This window comes from Mercenaria mercenaria, unplaced genomic scaffold, assembly GCF_021730395.1.
Source record: "Mercenaria mercenaria strain notata unplaced genomic scaffold, MADL_Memer_1 contig_4680, whole genome shotgun sequence".
Lineage (NCBI taxonomy): Eukaryota > Metazoa > Mollusca > Bivalvia > Venerida > Veneridae > Mercenaria > Mercenaria mercenaria.
In genome coordinates this window covers 41,509-59,048 of record NW_026462927.1, presented here as the reverse complement: position 1 = coordinate 59,048, position 17,540 = coordinate 41,509, and the positions used below count along the sequence as shown (strand labels likewise).

At 36.7% G+C, this 17,540-nt stretch overlaps 1 protein-coding gene across 1 annotated transcript; it reads left to right on the top strand.

The window, feature by feature from the left end:
• Positions 1-2,891: 2,891 nt before the first annotated feature.
• LOC128554062 (zinc finger protein 600-like) lies at positions 2,892-15,866 on the top strand. The gene has a single exon (XM_053535277.1). The coding sequence runs from the start codon at positions 3,563-3,565 to the stop codon at positions 4,610-4,612; it is 1,050 nt and encodes a 349-aa protein (XP_053391252.1). The 5' UTR covers positions 2,892-3,562; the 3' UTR covers positions 4,613-15,866.
• The last annotated feature ends 1,674 nt before the right edge of the window (positions 15,867-17,540 follow it).

The following is a 17,540-nucleotide window of genomic DNA, read 5'->3' as shown; positions in this document are numbered from 1 at the left end:
GATCTTCACCAGCCTTGCACATAGAGGTCAAAGGTCTGATACAAGATTGACAACTGACGACTTTGTCCGGAGCATTTCTTTTCATGCATTGAGGGATTTTGATGTAACTTGGCATAAATGATTTCCACCATGAGGCACCCTTGACTTTAATCCCCTACCACAAGTGATGGGGGTTTATAGAAATGGTATCCTTGGTCTGTCCTTCAGTCCTTCCATCCTTTTGTCCATCTGTAACATTTCGTGTCCGCCCTGTATTTCCTAAACCCCTCCAACGATTTTCATGAAATATTTGTCAAACAATCACCTCATCAAGATGATGTGCAAACTAATGGGTCAGCCATGTCAGCTCAGGGTCAAGGTCACAACTCCTCTCTGTATGGCTATTTGGATTGGAAAGCTTTGAAAATTTTCTCAGCTGAAACAAAGAATAAACAAGAGGGCCATGATGGCCCTATACATTGCTCACCAGAGTTGATCTGGCCTACTGACCTAATTTTTGACCCCACATGACCAAGAGTTGAACTTGACCTAAAGATCATCAAGACAAACATTCTGACTAAATATTATAAAGATATGTTTACAACTGCGGCCTCTAGAGTGTTCACAAGCTTTTCCATTGATTAGACCGATGACCTAGTTTTTGACCCCACATGACCCAGATTCGAACTTGACCTATAGATTATCAAAACAAACATTCTGACTAATTCCCATAAGTTTCAAACTTAATTTGTGGTCTCTAGAGTGTTCACAAGCTTTTCCATTGATCTGACCTACTGACCTAGTTTTTGACCCCACATGACCCAGTTTCAAACTTAACCTAAAGATCATCAAGACAAACATTCTGACTAAGTTTCATAAAGATTGAGTCGCAAATGTGGCCTCTAAAGTGTTCACAAGCTTTTCCTTTGATTTGACCAGGTGACCTAGCTTTTGATCTCACATGGCCCAGATTGAAACTTGACCTAGAAATCATCAAGCTAAACTTTCTGACTAATTTTCATAAATATTGGGTTACAACTGTGGCCTCTAGAGTGTTCACAAGCTTTTCCACTGATCTGACCTACTGACGTAGTTTTTGACCCAACATGACCCAGATTCAAATTTGACCTAGAGATTATCAATACTAACATACTGATCAAATTTCATAAAGATAGCGTCACTAATGTGGTCTCCAGAGTGTTCACAAGCTATTTCTTTGATCTGATGCACTGCCCAAGTTTTTGACCCTACATGACCCAGTTTCGAACTTGACATAGAGATCATCAAGACAAACGTTCTGACAAAGTTTCATAAAGATTAGGTCACAAACGTGGTCTCTAGAGTGTTCACAAGTTTTTCCTTTGATCTGACCTACTGACCTAGTTTTTTACTCAACATGACCCAGTTTCGAACTTGACCTAGAAATCATCTATACAAAGGTTCTGACCATGTTTCATAAAGATTGGGTCAAAAATGTGGTCTCTAGAGTGTTCACAAGCTTTTCCATTGATCTGACCTACTGTCCTAGTTTTTGACCCCATATGACCCAGTTTCGAAATTGACCTAGAGATCATCAAGACAAACATTCTGACAAAGTTTCATAAAGATTGGGTCAAAAATGTGGTCTCTAGTTTGTTCAAAAGCTTTTCCTTTGATCTGACCTACTGACCTAGTTTCTTACCCCACATGACCCAGTTTCGAACTTGACCTAGAGATCATCAAGACTAACATTCTGACCCAGTTTCATAAAGATTAGGTCAAAAATGTGGTCTTTAGAGTGTTCAGAAGCTTTTCCACTGTTCTGACCTGCTGACCTAGATTTTGACCCCATATGACCCAGTTTCGAACTTGACCTAGAGATCATCAAGACAAACATTCTGACTAAGTTTCATAAAGGTTGGGTCAAAAATGTGGTCTTTAGAGTGTTCACAAGCTTTTCCTTTGATCTGACCTACTGACCTAGTTTTTGACCCCACATAACCCAGTTTCGAACTTGACCTAGAGATCATAAAGACTAACAGTCTAAGTTTTATAAAGGTTGGGTCAAAAATGTGGTCTCTAGAGTGTTCACAAGCTTTTCCTTTGATCTGACCTACTGACCTAGTTTTTTACCCCACATGGCCCAGTTTCGAACTTGACCTAGAGATTATCAATACAAACATTCTGACAAAGTTTCATAAAGATTGGGTCATAAATGTGGTTTCTAAAGTGTTCACAAGGCAAATGTTGATGGACAAAGGACAACGCACGTGGACGGACGCCGGACAATGACCGGTCACAGTAGCTCACCTTGAGCACTTTGTGCTCTGGTGAGCTAAAAATAGATCGGCAGCTTCAACATGTTCAAAGGCATATAGAGCAAATCTCGCCAACATCACATGGCAGCTGAATGAGATCTCGTTTTACCGGTATATGAAACAGACAACAGGAAGATAAGAATTTGTGTTGTGAAAAACTTTCCTTCAGGTCGTTTGTTTATAATGATAATGGTGTTTGTTTTAATGTTATTAGTATTTTCTACGCGGGGAAGGAATGAATTTATGATTGAAAGTCTGATTAAACAACAGTTGTTGCTTGAAAATTGGACCCGATTCGGTTTATTATATGCCAGCTGTATCGCCAGTGTAATAGTTTAATAAGTGTCTGTTGATTTGATCACGATTGATGAAGTCGGCAAACGCTTCAATAAGATGATGGGCTGATACCAGCTCACGCAACATTATCTCCTGTTGCCATTCTGTGTATTTTACACTTCTTTGTAAAGCTGTTTGGCTGAAAGCCTTGGCCTGATTTTAAGATAATTAGATAGAATATTTCCTTGTAACAAAACTATTCAGTCCAGCTCTAGGTTAAGATGAGTGATCTTGGGCTGTTATTCCACTGTTGTTATGATATACATGTAGGTGTAACTGTAATATTTTTCTTTTATAGATTTTTAAAAATGGTAGAACAACTAATTTTGATGCCAACTTAGCAGAGCAAAGAAAAGGAACAAGTACAGATATATACAAATACAGAGAGCTAGGACATTACTATAGAATACAGAAGAGAATTTGCACATGATCCATATTCCTTATGAATGCATTACCAATGCAAATCTTCACAAACTCGAAATTAGGCATATAGGCGGTACATAAGAATACAAACAGAAGAGACATGTTTTAAAAAGTGGATATATTTTTAAGGAGTTATCCAAAGTGACATTGAACAATATAATATTAAGAATCTTGTCACAGCTGTCATCTAAAGAAATGCATTAGAATGCATACGGGAAGAAAATCATTTCTAATTGTGCATGTAATCAAAGAGAACATCTGAAGAATGAACTGGGAAAACACACAGGAGAGAAATGCTTTGAATGTCCTTTTTGTGAAAATGTTTCTAATCACAGCGATAATTTGAATAGACATAATAGAATTCATACTAAAGAAAATGTTTTAAATGAGGAGTTTGTGACTATGCATGTAATGACGGCAGTAGTCTAAAGAAACGTAGTATAATACATACTGGAGAGAAATGCTTTAAATGTGATGTTTGTGACTATGCTTGTTATGAAAGCAGTGATCTGAAGAGACATAGGAGAATGCATACTGGAGAGAAATGCTTTAAATGTGATGTTTGTGACTTTGCTTGTAATCAGAGCAGTAATCTTAAAGTACATAGTAGAATACATACAGGAGAGAAATGCTTTAAATGTGATGTTTGTGACTTTGCATGTAATAGGAGCAGTAATCTGAAGAGACATAAGAGAATGCATACTGGAGAGAAATGCTTTAAATGTGATGTTTGTGACTATGCATGTAGTGAAAGCAGTCATCTGAAGAGACATAGGAGAATACATACAGGAGAGAAATGCTTTAAATGTGATGTTTGTGACTATGCTTGTAATGAGAGCGGTAGTCTGAAGAGACATAGGAGAATACATACTGGAGAGAAATGCTTTAAATGTGATGTTTGTGACTATGCATGTAATGAGAGCGGTAGTCTGAAAAAACATAGGAGAATACATACTGGAGAGAAATGCTTTAAATGTGATGTTTGTGACTTTGCTTGTACTGACGGCAGTAGTCTTAAGATACATAGGAGAATACATACAGGAGAGAAATGCTTTAAATGTGATGTTTGTGACTATGCGTGTAATCAGAGCAGTAATCTGATGGTACATAGTAGAATACATACAGTAGAGAAATGCTTTAGGTGTGATGTTTGTGACTTTGCATGTAATCAGAGCAGTAATCTGAAGGTACATAGGAGAATACATACTGGAGAGAAATGCTTTAAATGTGATGTTTGTGACTTTGCATGTAGTGAAAGCAGTAATCTGAAGAGACATAGGAGAATACATACAGGAGAGAAATGCTTTAAATGTGATGTTTGTGACTTTGCTTGTAATCAGAACAGTAATCTGAAGGTACATATTAGAATACATACAGGAGAGAAATGCTTTAAGTGTGATGTTTGTGACTTTGCATGTAATCAGAGAAGTAATCTGAAGGTACATAGTAGACTACATACTGAAGAGAAATGCTTTAAATGTGATGTTTGTGACTATGCATGTAATAAGAGCGGTAGTCTGAAAAAACATAGGAGAATACATACTGGAGAGAAATGCTTTCAATGTGATGTGTACTGAAGAGACATAAGCGGATACATACAGGAGAGAAATCCTTAAAATGTAATGTTTGTTACTATGCTTGTTATCAAAGCAGTGATCTGAAGAAACACAAGAGAATGCATCACGGAGAGAAATGCTTTAAATGTGATGTTTGTGACTATGCTTGTAATGCAGGCAGTAGTCTTAAAAAACACAGGAAAATACATACTTGAGAGAAATGCTTTAAATGTGATTTTTGTGACTTCGCATGTTATGACGGCAGTAGTCTGAAGAAACATAGGAGAATACATACTGGAGAGAAAAGTTTTAAATCTGATGTTTGTGGACCACAGTAGTCTGAAGAGACATAGCAGAACACATACTGGAGAAGAAAGCTTTAGGGGACACATATTGCTACATTCACAGTTCATATGTAGAAATGAGGAAGGGGTGCATATGCAAGAAATTGATGGTGGGAAGATAAAAAAACATATTCCTAAACTGATATAATATTAATGGACACCTGTAATATTCAGTAATTTGTGGATAAGGATGTGGTACTATGAATGTAATAGAAAAACAGAGGTCTTTGTGAAAGTACATTCAACACAAAATATTAAGCTTTTGTATAAGGAAAGAACCATTTTTTTTCAATACCCGTGTTACAAATAATGTTGAAGAGATGAGATTTTCTTTCTAATGCACCAGGTTTGCTTAAACATGTAAAAAATGAACGCCATGTCATTTCAACTCGGAGATGGATGCCATCTTTCTCATTGATAAAAAGTGTAAACCAACAAATCAGAGTGGGATTAGCATTGTAAGGGCATAACATGACATTCTACACAATGAATACCTTAGAACAAATAGGTAAGATGCTACACAGGTCTGGTGGGTTAAATGCATAACGTCGATTACTTGAAATTGATCTTGAAAAGATGGTTAATATTAGTTTATTTACACGGTTTTTAATTTTCCACAACTTCTCGGCGATTCACTGCAAAAATTATTACTGCGCCGGACGAACGGTAACTCTAATAAACAATGGGAGACAGCTTAGGTGTCAGCACGTGTATGATTTTTTAAAAAAACGTGTCGATGATTATAATTTCTTATCAAATAATGAATCCTGTTCAGATATTCGTCTTTAATATCAGAAAAATATTAATTTATATGGAAATATAAAAAAAATATTACTTACAGTGGACTACTTTGCGCATCAAACTGGTTTCCGCTTCAGTTGTGAGGCACTGTCGTTATACTTTTTGACAACAATAACAAAACACAAAATGAATCAATAAAGTCACTTATAAACCGACTGCTACTTAGATCAGTGTAAGTATAGTTGTTGTTACAACACTATACTTGTGCATTACGTTATGAGATAAAGTTTTTCCTAAACTGCATAATCCATTAATTACGTTAAGATGATATTGCATTTACAACTTCTCTGACCCCGTTTTTTACGTGAATGACAGCAATCTCGTGCAACTCATGCAAACAGAGTTATGAAAAGTATGGTGGAGAATTCAAGGACAAATTATAAATGACATTAAATTGAGGATAACTGTATATTCGTCCAGTTTTGATCATTGACATTCCTGCTGTATATTAGTAAGTTTTGTGAATAACAGTCATTTGTTAGAATGTTACTTTTGCACATATACACATTGATTGGACCTCTCAACCAAGTTTCATACCTTATTTAAGGGTTTTTTAAGACAATACATTTTCAAAAGTTTGTTGAATGTGTTTTGATATTTAAGTGCATTGTACTTCATGAATACCAAGTTGAAAATTAATAATGGAACCATTTCTAGGCCCTTATTATAAGCAACTCGACTTCTGTAATGATAACTGTTTAATGTATTAAGGGGAATATACTCTTTTAATTTTGTAATGTGGCATTCCTTGACCATATCTTTTTTATGCACTACTTTTTAAACAAACTAAATAATATATTTTAGCTTACATATGCAAAATGAAAAGAAAGACAGTGAACTTATTTCACTTTTTTCTTTAAATTAGAATCCGTAGGATATTGATAAATGTTTGGACACCGTAAAACGCTATTATTTTCGCACAAAAAATATTAATTGTTGACTTTGAATGTACACAAAAAGTCGAATGTAATTCAACAGTAACTTTCGTGGTTTCAGTTTTTCTCATTTTTATTATGCCCCCGAAGGGAGGCATATTAGTTTTCAACTGTCCGTCCGTTCGTTCGTTAGTTAGTTCGTCACAACGTTAACCTTTTGCATGAAGGCACTTTACTCGCGAACCAATGTATCCAGGACCTTCAAACTTCACATGCTGATAGTACTTATTGAATATATCACCCCTCCTGACTTTGGGGTCAAAGGTCAAGGTCACAGGGCCCAACGTTAACTTTTTGCATGAAGGCACTTTACTCGCGAACCGCTGCACCCAGGACCTTCAGACTTCACGTGCTGATAGTACTTATTAAGTACACCACCCCTACTGACTTTGGGGTCACCAGGTCAAAGGTCAAGGTCACAGGGGCCAACGTTAACTTTTTGCATGAAGGCACTTTACTCGCGAACCACTGCACCCAGGACCTTGAAACTTCACATGCTGATAGTACATATTTAGTATACCAACCCTACTGACTTTGGGGTCACCAGGTCAAAGGTCAAGGTCACAGGGGCCAACGTTATCTTTTTGCATGAAGGCACTTTACTCGCGAACCACTGCACCCAGGACTTTCAAAATTCACGTGCTGATAGTACTTATTGAGTACACCATCCCTACTGACTTTTGGGGTCACCAGATCAAAGGTCAAGGTCACAGGGGCCAACGTTAACTTTTTGCATGAAGGCACTTTACTCGCGAACCGCTGCACCCAGGACCTTGAAACTTCACATGCTGATAGTACTTATTAAGTACACCACCCCTACTGACTTTGGGGTCACCAGGTCAAAGGTCAAGGTCACAGGGGCCATCGTTAACTTTTTGCATGAAGGCACTTACTCGCGAACCACTGCACCCAGGACCTTGAAACTTCACATGCTGATAGTACTTTATTTAGTACACCATCCCTACTGACTTTTGGGGTCACCAGATCAAAGGTCAAGGTCACAGGGGCCAACGTTAACTTTTTGCATGAAGGCACTTTACTCGCGAACCACTGCACCCAGGACTTTCAAACTTCACATGCTGATAGTACTTATTGCGTACACCACCCCTACTGACTTTGGGGTCACCAGGTCAATGGTCAAGGTCACAGGGGCCAACATTAACTTTTTGCATGAAGGCACTTTACTCGTGAACCTTTCACCCAGGACCTTCAAACTTCACATGCTGATAGTACTTTATGAGTACACCAACCTTACTGACTTTGGGGTCACCAGGTCAAGGTCACAGGGGCCAACGTTAACTTTTTGCATGAAGGCACTTTACATGCGAATCACTTTATCCAGGACCTTCAAACTTCACATGCTAATAGTACTTATTGAGTACACCACCCCTACTGACTTTGGGATCACCAGGTGAAAGGTCAAGGTGCTACGGGGGCATTTGTCACCATTAGTGAGAGCTCTTGTTTTAGTGAGCATTCCTTTGTGTACTTATAACAGTTGAAACCGTATCCATTTCATGTACCAAAGCTTTGTACTTTTTTGCAGGTAAATTTTATCATTCCCTACACACTTTTTTCTAATTTCAAAGTATGCGGCCCCTTAAACATTATGTTTGTTATTATGCATCAAATCAAAGTTATCATCTAGTAAGAAATAAGAGAAAACATACAGTGGAGAAGTGTGTAATAATCAAAGTTTCATAAAGATTGGGTCAAAAATGTGGTCTCTAGAGTGTTCAAAAGCTTTCCCTTTGATCTGACCTAGTTTCTTACCCCACATGACCCAGTTTCGAACTTCACCTAGAGCATCAAGACAAACATTCTGACCAAGTTTCATAAAGATTGGGTCAAAATTGTGGTCTCTAGAGTGTTCATAAGTTTTTCCTTTGATCTGACCTACTGACCTAGTTTTTTACCCCACATGACCCAGTTTTGAACTTGACCTATAGATCATCAAGACTAACATTCTGACCCAGTTTCATAAAGATTAGGTCAAAAATGTGGTCTTTAGAGTGTTCAGAAGCTTTTCCAGTGCTCTGACCTGCTGACCTAGATTTTGACCCCACATGACCCTGTTTCGAACTTGACCTAGAGATCATCAAGACAAACATTCTAACCAAGTTTCATAAAGGTTGGGTCAAAAATGTGGTCTCTAGAGCGTTCACAAGCTTTTCCTTTGATCTGACCTACTGACCTAGTTTTTGACCCCACATAACCCAGTTTTGAACTTGACCTAGAGATCATAAAGACTAGCAGTCTGACTAAGTTTCATAAAGGTTGGGTCAAAAATGTGGTCTCTAGAGCGTTCACAAGCTTTTCCTTTGATCTGACCTACTGACCTAGTTTTTGACCCCACATAACCCAGTTTTGAACTTGACCTAGAGATCATAAAGACTAGCAGTCTGACTAAGTTTCATAAAGGTTGGGTCAAAAATGTGGTCTCTAGAGTGTTCACAAGCTTTTCCTTTGATCTGACCTACTGACCTAGTTTTTGACCCCACATGACCCAGTTTCAAACTTGATTTAGAGATCATCAGGACTAACAATCTGACCAAGTTTCATAAAGGTTGGGTCACAAATATGGTCTCTAGAGTGTTCACAAGCTTTTCCTTTGATCTGACCTACTGACCTAGTTTTTTACCCCACATGGCCCAGTTTCGAACTTGACCTAGATATTATCAATACAAACATTCTGACAAAGTTTCATAAAGATTGGCTCAAAATGTGGTTTCTAAAGTGTTCACAAGGCAAATGTTGATGGACGAAGGACAACACACGTGGACGGACGCCGGACAATGACCGGTCACAATAGCTCACCTTGAGCACTTTGTGCTCTGGTGAGCTAAAATAGATCGGCAGCTTCAACAGTCAGTGGTGTAACTGTCAAATTACCTCTCTTTATTTCAAATTAAAATGGGTATATCTCTGTAACTAATGAAGAGACTGATGTGAAAATTCATTTATGTTAACAGATTTATTTGGCAGATCCTTCTTTTGTTCACTTACAATATTTTTTTTTTAATTACTTCCCTTTTACGTTACTATAAATAGCTTATTTTTAGTAACTTTTTTATTATTGGCCATAGGAAAAAACCGAGACCACTTTTCTGTGGTACAACATGGATGGTACCTCCAATTTTTAGGTGTATTTTGACATATCTATACCTTGTAAGAATTTTTTTTTTCTTTTTGGTTAAATTTCTTCCCTTTGTTGTTCCTGTCCTTTGGATTTAGATATTTTTCTGAGAACCTTCTTGTCCTCGAAGTGCAATGATAACAGGTGAGTGATATAGGGTCATCATGGCCCTCTTGTTTAGATATTCTGACTTTCTGTTACTAGAGTTATATAGGGATGTTACTTTTTGTTACCTATGTTACTAAGAAAATAAAATCACATGTTCTGTCAGAAATCAATAAATTTCAGTATATGACTGTGTGTGACCTTTTTGTTACTAGAGTTTTATAGGGATGTTACCCTTTGTTACCTATGTTACTAAGAAAATAGAATCAGGGGTTTTGTCAAAAATCAATAAATTTCAGTATGTGACTGTGTGTGACATTTTTGTTACTAGAGTAACATCCCTATATAACTCTAGTAACAAAACGTCAGAATATCTAAAAGATTATATACATGAAATACATTGGACAGGGGAGGTGGCGTCTGCATCGGATCTGCAATGTTTTTTTCATGTTCTTTTCTCATTTTTCTTTAATAAGAACCCAGTTGCCCCTCCATGCATTATTTCATCACGAGCGGGTACCAGGGTAGAACCACCAACCTCCCGTAAGCCAGCTGGATAGCTTCCTCACATGAAGAGCCTCAAGTGAGGCTCGAGCCCACATTGGTGAGGGGCAAGTGATTTGAAGTCAGCGACCTTAACCACTCGTCCACGGATAAATTATCTAAAAGGAGGTATCACAAAATTTAATCGTAATCTTCACATTGTTTTCAAACTTTTAATAAAATAGTGTCGTATAAAAGAGGAAGCATGTGTTTATAATTAGATTATATCGATTTAGAATTCTTCCGACTATAAATGCCTTGCCGGGTCATTTTAAATTTGTCCACACATACGGGAGAGATGCCTCATGTTTTGCACATTCCAAATGCAGTATATTTCTTTCTTGTGGGCACGAACCAAAGCTCGTATTTATATAATAATCAATACATACGTAGATCTTAATTCGAACTGAATATGTCTATACATTTGCAGTGATTTGTTAGTTGATAAAGAAGAACAATGTAGAGTGGTTAATTCCACGGCTATTTCGCGACTGAGCTAGGACTAAGGGATGCATATAAAAATATTTAGAAAATGCAGACCCTTTCTAATTGTTGAAAAAAAACAAGGAAAGCTTGAATTACCTGTAAAGAAAAAATATTCCCTTAAAGAATACTTGTAGGGATATTTCAGAGAGATTTTACTCGTACCGCGGTGTTGCACACAGCCGTAAACTGTATGACAACATGCGTAATACTTTCTCGGATACCTTTCAAATTACTACATGCACATCTTTTACTTTTATGGAAATGTATATTGTTAACAAAATGTGAAAATTACATCTGATTGAAGTATTCAATCGCATACAATTTTATTCACATCATTGCCTCAACGACCGCACAGTAACGAGTCAATGAAGAACTTACATTTATTTAAGTATATAGCTCACTTTTTATTGAACATCTGAGTCATTTAAAACATTTTTCTAGAACTGTATTTTTAAAAGTGGCATGTGAGATAATGTCTTGACGTGAACCAGTGCAAGTTGACGCAATAAGGTAAAATATTCGGAAAGGTGGGAGAGGGGGTGGAGGTAACTCATCGGAATATACTTTCTGACTGGAGAATACAACTGAACATTTGCGTATGTTTGAAATGCTTTCCTCTTTGGGGTTTTTATACCTGCCAGAGATACATTATTTTATTATATAAATTTAAGTTGAAGATATTTATTTTTCTTACTGCTCTTAAGATTACACTTCTGTCTAACTTTGTCAAAACAATGGTGCTGTTGCACGTTTTTAGCTCAACTATACGAAGTATTAGGAGAGCTATCCTACTCGACCCGGCGTCTTTCCACGTCCCCACCTTGGTTAAAGTTTTTTTTCAATTTTTTTCAACATGTGTCTGTAATTATTTGATGGATTTGATTCAAACTTAAAATGCTTATTCCTCATCATCATACACATCATCTGACATAAGGGCCATAACTCTGGCACCAATATTTCATGAATTATCCCCCCTTTTCACTTAGATTACCAGGCTAAAGTTTTGATGCACTTTCACTCTATCTCTGTTATTACTGAGTGGATTTGATTCAAACTTAAAAGAGTTGTTCAACATCATCACCCACATCATATGACACAAAATGCATAACTCTGGCACCTTTTTTTCATGATTTTTCCCCCTTTTTACTTAGTATTTCAGGTTAAAGTTTTGGTGCACTTTCACTCTAACTCTGTTATTCCTAACTGGATTTAATTCAAACTTAAAATAGTTGTTCAGCATCATCATCCACATCATATGACACAAGATGCATAACTCTGGCACAATTTTTCATGAATTATTCCCCTTTTTACTTAGAATTTCAGGTTAAAGTTTTATGCACTCTCACTCTATTTCTGTTATTACTGAATGGATCTGATTCAAACTTAAACAATTGTTCAACATCATTACCCTTATCAGATGACACAAGGTGCATACCTCTGGCACCAATTTTTAGCTCACCTGTCACAAAGTGACAATGTGAGCTTTTGTGATCGCGCGGTGTCCGTCGTCCGTCGTCCGTGCGTGCGTCCTTGCGTGCGTAAACTTTTCCTTGTGATATCTCTAGAGGTCACATTTTTCATGGGATCTTTATGAAAATGGGTCAGAATGTTCATCTTGGTAAATTCTAGGTCAAGTTCGAAACTGGGTCACGTGCCATCAAAAACTAGGTCAGTAGGTCTAAAAATAGAAAAACCTTGTGACCTCTCTAGAGGCCATAATTTTCAATGGATCTTCATGAAAATTGGTCAGAATGTTCACCTTGATGATATCTAGGTCAAGTTCGAAACTGGGTCACGTGCGGTCAAAAACTAGGTCAGTAGGTCTAAAAATAGAAAAACCTTGTGACCTCTCTAGAGGCCATATGTTTCAAAGATCTTCATGAAAATTGGTCAGAATGTTCACCTTGATGATATCTAGGCCAAGTTCGAAATTGGGTCACCTGCGGCCAAAAACTAGGTCAGTAGGTCTAAAAATAGAAAAACCTTGTGACCTTTCTAGAGGCCATATATTTCACAAGATCTTCATGAAAATTTGTCAGAACGTTCACCTTGATGATATCTAGGTCAAGTTCGAAACTGGGTCACGTGCCGTCAAAAACTAGGTCAGTAGGTCAAATAATAGAAAAACCTTGTGACCTCTCTAAAGGCCATATTTTTCATGGGATCTGTAGGAAAGTTGGTCTGAATGTTCATCTTGATGATATCTAGGTCAAGTTCGAAACTGGGTCACGTGCGGTCAAAATCTAGGTCAGTAGATCTAAAAATAGAAAAACCTTGTGACCTTTCTAGAGGCCATATATTTCACAAGATCTTCATGAAAATTGGTCAGAATGTTCACCTTGATGATATCTGAGTCAAGTTCGAAAGTGGGTCACGTGCCGTCAAAAACTAGGTCAGTAGGTCAAATAATAGAAAAACCTTGTGACCTCTCTACAGGCCATATTTTCCATGGGATCTGCATGAAAGTTGGTCTGAATGTTCATCTTGATGATATCTAGGTCAAGTTCGAAACAGGGTCATGTGCGGTCAAAAACTAGGTCAGTAGGTCTAAAAATAGAAAAACCTTGTAACCTCTCTAGAGGCCATACTTGTGAATGGATCTCCATAAAAATTGGTCAGAATGTTCACCTTGATGATATCTAGGTCAAATTCGAAAGTTGGTTACGTGCCCTTAAAAAGTAGGTCAGTAGGTCAAATAATGAAAAAACGTTGTGACCTCTCTGGAGGCCATATTTTTCATGGGATCTGTATGAAAGTTGGTCTGAATGTTTATCTTGATGATATCTAGGCCAAGTTTGAAACTGGGTCAACTGCGATCAAAAACTAGGTCAGTAAGTCTTGAAATAGAAAAACCTTGTGACCTCTCTAGAGGCCATACCCTTGAATGGATCTTCATGAAAATTGATCAGAATGTTCACCTTGATGATATCTAGGTCAAGTTTGAAACTGGGTCACGTGCCTTAAAAAACTAGGGCAATAGGTCAAATAATAGAAAAACCTTGTGACCTCTCTAGAGACCATATTTTTCAATGGATCTTCATGAAAATTGGTCAGAATTTTTATCTTGATAATATCTAGGTCAAGTTCAAAACTGGGTCACATGAGCTCAAAAACTAGGTCACTATGTCAAATAATAGAAAAAACGACGTCATACTCAAAACTGGATCATGTGGGAAAAGGTGAGCGATTCAGGACCATCATGGTCCTCTTGTTTATTATTGGCCGTAGGGAAAAACTGAGACCGCTTTTCTGTGGTACAACATGGATGGTACCTCCAATTTTTAGGTGTATTTTGAAATAGCTGTACCTTGTAAGAATTTTTTCTTTTTGTTTTTGGTTAAAGCAATGGTACTCAGGTGAGCGATATAGGGCCATCATGGCCCACTTGTTTATTAATTATTCCCCCTTATTACTTAGAATTTTAGGTTAAAGTTTTGATGCTCTTTCACTCTGTCTCTGTTATTACTGAATGGATTTGATTCAAACTTAAAATAGTTGTTCAACATCATCACCCACACCATATGACACAAGGTGCATAACTCTGGCATCAATATTTAATGAACTATGCCCCTTTCTGCTTAGGATATACTTGTATAGTGTTTTGATACATTTTATCTTTACCTCTCATTACTTTAAGTTTATATTTTTGACATAGACTCAGGCTATTATTAGTTACACTGTCCTGTCACCAACAAGCAGTGTAACGATTTTATCTTGCTATAATCAACACATTTTGTAAATTAACAAAGCTACTTACAGTGCAGACTTTATGCTTTACACCAGCCATAAAATGCACAATGTTCTGTGTTTGTGTTAAATCACAAAACACAAAGCGCATTTACACATGTTATGAACTGGTTTAGATTAGAAACACTAAAAAACTTCTTGTCGCAATCCGACAGCCATTTTGTTTTAATCAATTTTTCATATCTGAAATATACTAGCAGGATATGGAATATATCCTGTCTCCATGTGACGTCTATTGACCAATAAAAATGCAAGAAACTTGTAGCAGGCAAGATAATGTGCAATATCTTCATCCACAATTTGAGTCATTAAACACTCCAGTGACAGCTCTAGTTTCCTCAGATGTGCCCAGTTTCACTATCCAGCATCAAAATAGTCGAGCGCGCTGTCTCCTGTGACAGCTCTTGTATGATTTTATTTGTTTCACAATTTTAAAATGTATTACTGTTATATGTTTTGTGTGTTTTAAAAACTCAAGGGTTACAGGTTAGGTCGTATAATGAGAAAAGCATGTATGATTGCTTAAATTTGTTTTATTGAAAGTTCTGTATGGCAATAATAATACTATTGTGTAAACGTCTGCCAATTTTTAGTAACGTTTAATTAAGCAAAAAATAGTTGTTACGTAAAAAGTTTTGTTAGATGACTGTATTAGTATCTCGATGCTTTAGAACATGCCCTTATAATCGCACAACATTGCGGTATTACAATAACATGTTTTTCATTGATCGCGGCCGAGGCCGCGATCATTTTGAATAGGACAAGTATATACATGCTGGGGAAAATATTTCATGATGGACCTGTGAATTCTTTACTTGTGGGTGAAACAGGTCTCATAAGCGTAAATACGACTAGCTTCTACTGATTATAAAACATACCGTACGATTTGTTGTGAATTAACTGTTGTACTTTTAGTAGTTCAACCGTCACCCTTGTTTAAGAGCAACATTTAAAAAACACGTTTTTTTTTCATCCTCAAGTAATAAGTAAGTAGACTCGCCCAGTTTAATCAATCTAGACGCATGCATAGAGCGCTTACTTCACCCGATTTACATTCGGAACATTTTCACGCGTTACGGGCTTTATCGTATGTTTAACATGGGATTTTTGAACCGTCCAAAGATATTGGAAATGTTTGTCTCATTGTTTATTTTTTTTAATAAAAATGTTACTGCTTTCATTTTCTACCACTTATTTCCACCCTTGCCTGAAAGAACAGTAATGAGTTTGTACACAGTTTAACCAAACACAAGTTTACCTGCATAAACAGAAAGCTAGATATGTCACCATGCGCGGATCCAGATGGGGGGGGGACCCCCTCTGAAAAATCTTTAAAAAAGGAAAGAAGACAAGAAGGAAAGAAAATGTTTTTCGAAAAAGGCAACATTAGGACTGCATGTAAAGTATATGCGGCTGCTGCTACATACGACCCCGACATAATTCATATTATTTATCTAAAAGAAACTAAGAATTTTACCTTCAAGAAAGCTTGATTTTATCATTTTTCCCAAATTTAACAGGTTAGTCCATAAAACTGTCCCAGAATGCAAAAAATGAAGTGCTAAATTTCAAAATTTCCAGGGTGTGGGGGGGGGGGCAGGGAATCAGACCCCCTCTGAGAAAATTGGCTGTGTCCGTGCATGGTCACTATACCTGTCCAGTACTGGACATTATGGTAAACGCTTCTTTCCTGCACAAATGACAATTTCGCAACTTCTGTCCGGTTTGTACAAGTTTCTGGCCGCGATAAACCATTTGACTTGAGATCTAAATTGAACATGTAATGTTATATTTGATAGCAGAAATTAATATATTACCATGTATTTAAGACAAATTTTGATGTTGAAGCAAATGAAGATGCTAGATATAGTTAAGTTTAGATCAAGTCTCGTGTCTCTTAGATCATCATCTCACCAACTGTTAATAGAAAAAGGAAGACATTTAGGTATACCTAAAAATGATATATTATGTTTTAATTGTAATGGTTGTGTCGAAGACGAGTACCACTTTATACTTATTTGTCCAGTTTATAGAAATTTACGACAAAAATATCTGCAAGAAAAATATTTTAGAAACCCAAATGTTAATAAATTTTGTATTTTGATGTCAACTTAGCAATGTATATAATTATATTATGCTTTTAAGTTAAGGGCGAATTATTGTGACAGTCGGTAATATGATTAGTAATCTGTATAATGTGTGACGAACTGTAAATCACTGTATATTTGTGTATTATATTTGATAAAATGTCAGCTGTGTATCACACAAGTACATACTGTATGCATGTATTGTATTAGCTTAGCTATGTAAATATTGTGTATATGGGCCCTGTTAAATAAACTGAAACTGAAACTATTTATTTTTATTATATTGTGGCTACTTTTATCTAACATGTTTAAATCAAACAGTGTTTCCTCAGTTAGACGATATACTGTGCTAGTCTGTCGTATGACTGTGGACAAAATATTTATAAATGTACATTTTAAATTGGTTTCCAAGTCAGCAAAGTGCATTGATATTAGGACAGGCTACCTCATTCGTGTATGTAAAATTGCTTCTGTATTATAAACAATAAACCTATGTACCATTGCTATGACATTACGTAAAGGCGAAACAATTGCGGTTTAGTAAATGTGTATGTTAGCGGATGTGACCAACGGGAAAAGTGCGTCGTGATACGACATTACGTTTGCCATTCTTACAGTCGCTGCATAGTTTCCGAGAAGTATAACACACAGAATATGTAAAATTAGACCATCAGGAATTATTCAAGTAGTAGTTATATTATATAAATCATCATCATGGTTTGAAAATTTATATTTTACTATGAAATACATGTTTTTTTGTTTAAA